A 5,940-nucleotide genomic window follows, 5' to 3' on the forward strand; every position below is an offset into this window, starting at 1 on the left:
TTAATGATGAAAGTTGCAGCCGACAGAATAATAATAGGCAGTTTCTAAGCCTCGGAAGAATATGTGCTGGAGACACCTTTACGTGTTGCGTTAAGGTGACAATTAGAGGGGACGAGCCTATTCGTCGTGTGTAATTATCTTGAATATTCATTGGCAGGTTACCAAATTGGAACTATGGTTGGTAGATTCCAAAAAGGTTAAGAGACAAAACATTCCATATTTACCTATCAACACGATAGAAGTTGAAATATTCGAAACTTGGGGGATGTCTACGTAGAGAGCTCAACAAAATAAATATATGAAAAGGGCGACTTGCGGCCAACATCCGATTTTCCAATATTAGCACCGACCGACACTCACTAACACTTATTAGTCTATAATAGATTCAGGAACCATTGAACACTTACACGCCAGTTCTGGTACCTACCTACATAGATTGCTTACTTGATAGTCCGCATTCCCACTTACATACTGCACTTACATACTGCATACTGCATACTACATACATATAGTACGCTGGAATTTGGAAGCATTTCTAATCCATCTCCACGACGGCATTGCGACTGTACAGTTCGATCCTACCTGCGACGGGCAGAATAGCGGCGTAATTTCTCGGGTGGCTGATCTTGATTCAGGTGCCATTTGGTTCGTGTTCCTGGAGGACAACGATCTAGGAAGGAGAAAAGAGAAAGCGCACTAACACATAATACGGAATACCTAGGTCAATTTACCTGGTCCTATTTTATTTTATTTTATTTTAGGGAACATTTTGATCCCTCCATAAGCCCTTGAACGGGGATTCTCCTAGTCCTCCGGTTCAGCGTAACTAGCCCTCGCTCGGCTGGGTACCTGTCCGTCGCTTGTCTTGCCATTGACGCAACGCGATTGATTCTATTTTGCGAAGCGGGACGTCATCGCCGAGCATTCTCCATCCTATTCGCTAAGTGGACACATCCTCCACCACACCATCGTCATTGTTACTATCCGTATCTACATATCATATTTCACCTAGAGCGACGTTGCTTTTGCTCTATTGCCTATCCGTCTTGGCCTAGCTTTCTTAGCTTCTTGGGCATTCTCTCTTAACTTGACCGGGAAACGGGGTTCTTGTCAACAGATTAGTTGACGTCGTTTCGACAAGGAATTTCTCCTTCTCCCAAAAAAGAAACCAATAGCAGGACGTGAAGGACGGTTTCGAAATTCTACCGTGTTTCTTCTCACTTCGAACCATACGACTACCTATTCTATTCAATCAAATCACGCTCCACTCACTCCCCTTGCTGCAATGCATGGCAAAAACCACACCTACATACCTAACACATACATGATCTGACCTTAACTGAGTCCTGACATCTTACCTAAGAGTTCACCTGGCTGCATGAAGGTCAAATCCACCAGCTAGGTTAGAGAATAGTTACACGCTTCTCACCAGTCGTTTCGTTTATTCCCATACAGAGCCTCAAGGCTATTATTGCTATTCCCACCAACGGATACCTTATTCTATATCTTCATTCTATATAGAATCGTCCATTGCTCGGTCCACTGCCGGAGCGAGGGGATAGTAGGGGTCGCACATATCCGACGGACGTTCATTATATAGTTGAGAGATTTAAGTCCGTGATTGCGAGGCACACAAGGGACGACACCCCGCTACACTACATACTACTACATACTACCTACTACAACCTACTCCGACTACGACTGGATATTTGGCTGTAAAAACCGCTCATTATTGGCTATATTGGCTATATTACCTATATTACCAATTCGACTTGGAGGGTAGAGGACGGATCCTCTTCAGGCAAATACAATAAAGCCGATAAAGCGCACAGTCCCACAACCATCACCGCACACCTGGTTGATCTCTTCGGCCGATTCCTCTAGTACATTCTTGCATTTTTGGTCGGGGATCACTTGATCCTTCTGATCTAGAACAACTCACACCATTTGCTTTTTCTCGGCTGAAGAGCTAGCGAAAGTGTGTAAGAGTGTGTAAGAGTGTGTAAGAGTGTGCGACGCCCGGCAAGAATTGTTAGAAAAGGGGAGAGACCAGACAGATACTAGAGAGCAGATACTAGAGAGATCTGTACTGTACCTTGTGGCTCGTGGCTGTCTCAAGGGTCCCCATCTTCTTAGTGGCCCAATTTCACCGCCGGTTCCCTGTTCTGCAGCCCAACCCGACGACACAACCTCGTAACGATACAACCCCTCCAACCCTCCAGCCCTTCCATGGCTTCTACCCCGCGGTAGGACCCTTATCGTCGCCAGTTTCTTTACCAGGATATTCGATATTCGTTCCTTGGTTAGGTATGTATATGCAACTCTATGTCCTCTATCGGCCTCCCGTTCTCCGTACCTTGACTGTCGCCCTTATATTATAAAAAAAATTCATTCACCATATTCTCCGAGAGCATTTGGAATTCTTAATAGGCTTACTTTACTCACCTATTTGTCTATTCCAGGTAGACCCATTCTTTTTTTATTCCATGACCTGACAAAAACGTACGGAAGAGAAGGGCACAAGACTCCTTTCGCCCCCAAATTTGGAAAATCTTCTACTCACGAAACCTGGTCATTTCACCAGACCTAATAATATAAGCCGGACATAATTACGTCCGTCCCACCCTGATCTTGCGGAATTTCCAACTTTTCTAAATTTTGCTTTATCCTCTTTTCTGACTCACACCCAAAAAAAGACACCCACCAACCCTTAACCCTTAACTAAGAAGACGAATTTGGTTACATCGTGATCGTTTTTAACTAGCAGAAGACTGCGCTGCGTCGTATAATATTCTGAATAAGCTAGTCGACAATATGGCTGAGCCACGATACCGTTATTCGGGTCGTAGGTCGCCTCAGTTTAACCCCGCGCGAGCATCGATGCCTGTGAGCATTGGGTATAACCCTCATTACAGCGGGGATCTTCATACAGTTCAGACGGCTCGTTATGATGCCGCTGTCCCAAGAAGAGCGACTGATCATAAAGCGCCTTCGAATCCCACTGCTACTATCACCACCTACAACGTTACTAAAGAGCCTGCTGCTGCTGCTGCTGCTGCCGCCGCCGTCGCGCAACGAAGCTCTAATTCCAATACGTCCCGTCGTCGTTCGTCAACTGTAGATACCAATCCTGTGAAGCCTATTATAGTCACCACCAATCACGCCAGTCGACCTCACGGTACTTCTTCTCATACGTCGTCTGCCGCGCGCACAACTAGTCCGTCGCGCGATCCCTACCGGTCAAGCGATGAAACCTACTATACGCAACCGGCCTCTTCAATACGTTCTCGAAGCCAAGCCCGATATGGCCACGGTTATACTCAAAGCGCAACCTTAAGCAATGAAGAGTTCTCCCGATTAAGGGAGCGAGTCGGCGACGACAGACTTCGACCACCAACGCATGTCGCAACCGATTATTACCGCTCTTCACTTCCTCACGCCAACTATACGACTCCATCCTTCGACCTTAACAACACGGCAGTTGTCGATTATGACAACGAAGGCTATGAGTATACGAAACCTAGCGATTTGGCTAGGTACGATTTAGATCATGATCGCCAGCTACCGCACAGAAGTCGAAAGGAGAGCCTTGATCGTTCTTACCATCGTCCTACCGTAAATGTCGTGAGTAATGATCTGGGCCGTTACGATACTCGCGGTCGCGGACCACCTCCTGCATCCGGCGCACTCGACCGTTACAACAGAACTACAGCCGCAGGTATTTATGATCGTCCTACTGTCACTATGCCTGCTTTACCACCACCGGTACCTGTTGCTCCGCCGGTTGATCCCCTACGCCGGATTGAAGCTCCGATAGACCCGTCGCCAGACCGCAAGGCAGCTCGACCGCGCCCAGTTTCTTTATATCAAGACACGCCAGCGCGCATGTCGCATCCTGATGAAATTTACCGCTCTCACGATGATGAGCGCGTGCATCGTCGCCAAGATCGTAAGGACGGATACCGCGATGATGATGTCCCCGCTCGCGGATTTGGGATTCGTACGAACACGCTGGAACCGGAGCGCTCGGATCGTCCGGCAAGGTCAGTTGATCGGCGCGACTACGATGATCGACGGCAGCGACGAGACGTAGCAGAGCGCGAGCCTCGACGCCGCTCTGATGAGTCGATCGACTATACTCGGAGTCATGATTCCCGAAAGCCTACTGAGGACACCGTAAGCCGAGCCAACTCAGTTCGGGACCAAAGAGACAGCGCCACCCAGAAGAACGGCGCAGGCGGCCGAACTCGTGACAAAGTCGCCGCCGGATTAGGTGTCGCTGCTGCTGCGGCGGTGGGCCTTGCACCCAGAGACACTACTAAGGATGATGATCGCAAGGTTTCTCCACGACGACGGGACCCCGATGAAGATAAAGACGTCGGAAGCTCTCGCACCGCGGATAAGTATAAGCCCAAAGAGAAGGATGTAGAACGAAAAGCATCTCCTCGAGAAGAACCAGTCGCTGTAGACTCGCGACGGGAACCCCGGAGAGAGCAGGCGGACTCGACACCAGGCTCTAGGGAGCGCGAACTTGAAAGGGAACGTGTCCGTGAGCGAGCTTATGAGCGTGAACGGGAGAGGGAACGAGACCAGCGCGAGCTCGAGAAAGAGCGAGAGCGAGAGCGAGAAAAAGAAGCACTGCAGCGAGAACGTGAAATAGAACGAGAGCTTGAGCGTGAACGCGAGCGCAACGGCCGGGATGACAAAACCAGAGTTAACGGATCCGCCGCGGTAGACTCGAAAGACGACTCGTTAATCGCTGACGACTCTACACCAGCACCGCGAAGGCGACGTCGTAACTCTTCGACCTTTGATCCTACAGACACAATTGATTTGCTGGATGTAAAAGCGGAACTGGCCGCAAAAGAGGATCAGGACAAGACAAAGGAGAAGCCAGCCACCAAGGAGGTAGCATCAGACAAGGAGACGACTCGTTCTGCTTCTGTGGAGCGTATGTCGACCGGCTCGCGTGAAGAATCTCGCGGCCGTGATGCCACCATTGCAGAGAAGGAGAAGCAAGTCCGAGTTGTCTCACCTCCACGAGAGAAGTCTGATCAGAAGCCTATCAAGGGCATTCTAAAGGCGCCAAGCGCAAAGTTCCCCGAGGATCAAAACCCCATCCGAGAAGGCGTCGCGCCGCACAAGGATGACAAGACGAAGAAGGGTGTCCCACCAGGTGCGCGATGGACCAAGATCAACAGGAAACTGATCAACCCCGCCGCCCTAGAGAACGGCAAGGAGCGCTTCGAAGTCCGCGACGACTTTGTCATCGTTCTACGGGTCTTGACCAAGGAGGACATTCAGAAATACGCCAATGACACCGCGAAAATTCGAGGTAGGTTCAAGTCGAGGCAGTTATAATAAGCCTATCCCATTTCTATTCTAAGCACCTTACTAACGAGCGAGCAGCGGAGAAGAGAAGAGAATACGAGAAGCAGTTTGGTCAGGAGCGTAACTACGAGTCCCACCGCGAGGACCGCGACTACTCGGATGACGAGAGGCGTATCCATCCCAACCCTCGCGATCATAAGAACGACCACGACTACAGAAAATACCGCGACCGGGACGACGACAGAGACCGTCCTCGCCGTACACACAGGCACGGTTCGGATTCCGAGGACGACACCCGGGGCCGTCGGGCAATCGAATACGATGTCAGTAGCAACACCAGCCACGATACTCGCTCCCACCGTTCTCACCGGGACTACGACTCCGTCTCTACCAAGGCAAGCGACAGGCGTTAGTTAGTTAGTTAAGCCGGCCTGCCTTTCCCGCGACTACTATATAAAATATGTATATGATACATACATACGCTATTTACTCGTTCCATGTATACATCACCGACGAGAAACTCTTCAGATCTTTTGAGATATATAGACTCGAGCACGTCAGGGGTAAACATATATATATATATATATGTGTGTGTGTGTGTGTGTGTGT

The 5,940-nt window shown here is 49.5% G+C and overlaps 1 protein-coding gene across 1 annotated transcript; it reads left to right on the plus strand.

Annotated features, from left to right (window-relative positions):
* Positions 1–2,314: 2,314 nt before the first annotated feature.
* F4817DRAFT_335276 (uncharacterized protein) lies at positions 2,315–5,940 on the plus strand. Its single transcript, XM_049303005.1, has 2 exons — positions 2,315–5,335; positions 5,410–5,940. Exons 1-2 carry the CDS (start codon positions 2,815–2,817, stop codon positions 5,742–5,744), a joined length of 2,856 nt encoding a protein of 951 aa, XP_049159945.1. The 5' UTR covers positions 2,315–2,814; the 3' UTR covers positions 5,745–5,940.

This window comes from Daldinia loculata (genome assembly GCF_022478755.1).
Source record: "Daldinia loculata strain CBS 113971 unplaced genomic scaffold F4817scaffold_19, whole genome shotgun sequence".
NCBI lineage: Eukaryota > Fungi > Ascomycota > Sordariomycetes > Xylariales > Hypoxylaceae > Daldinia > Daldinia loculata.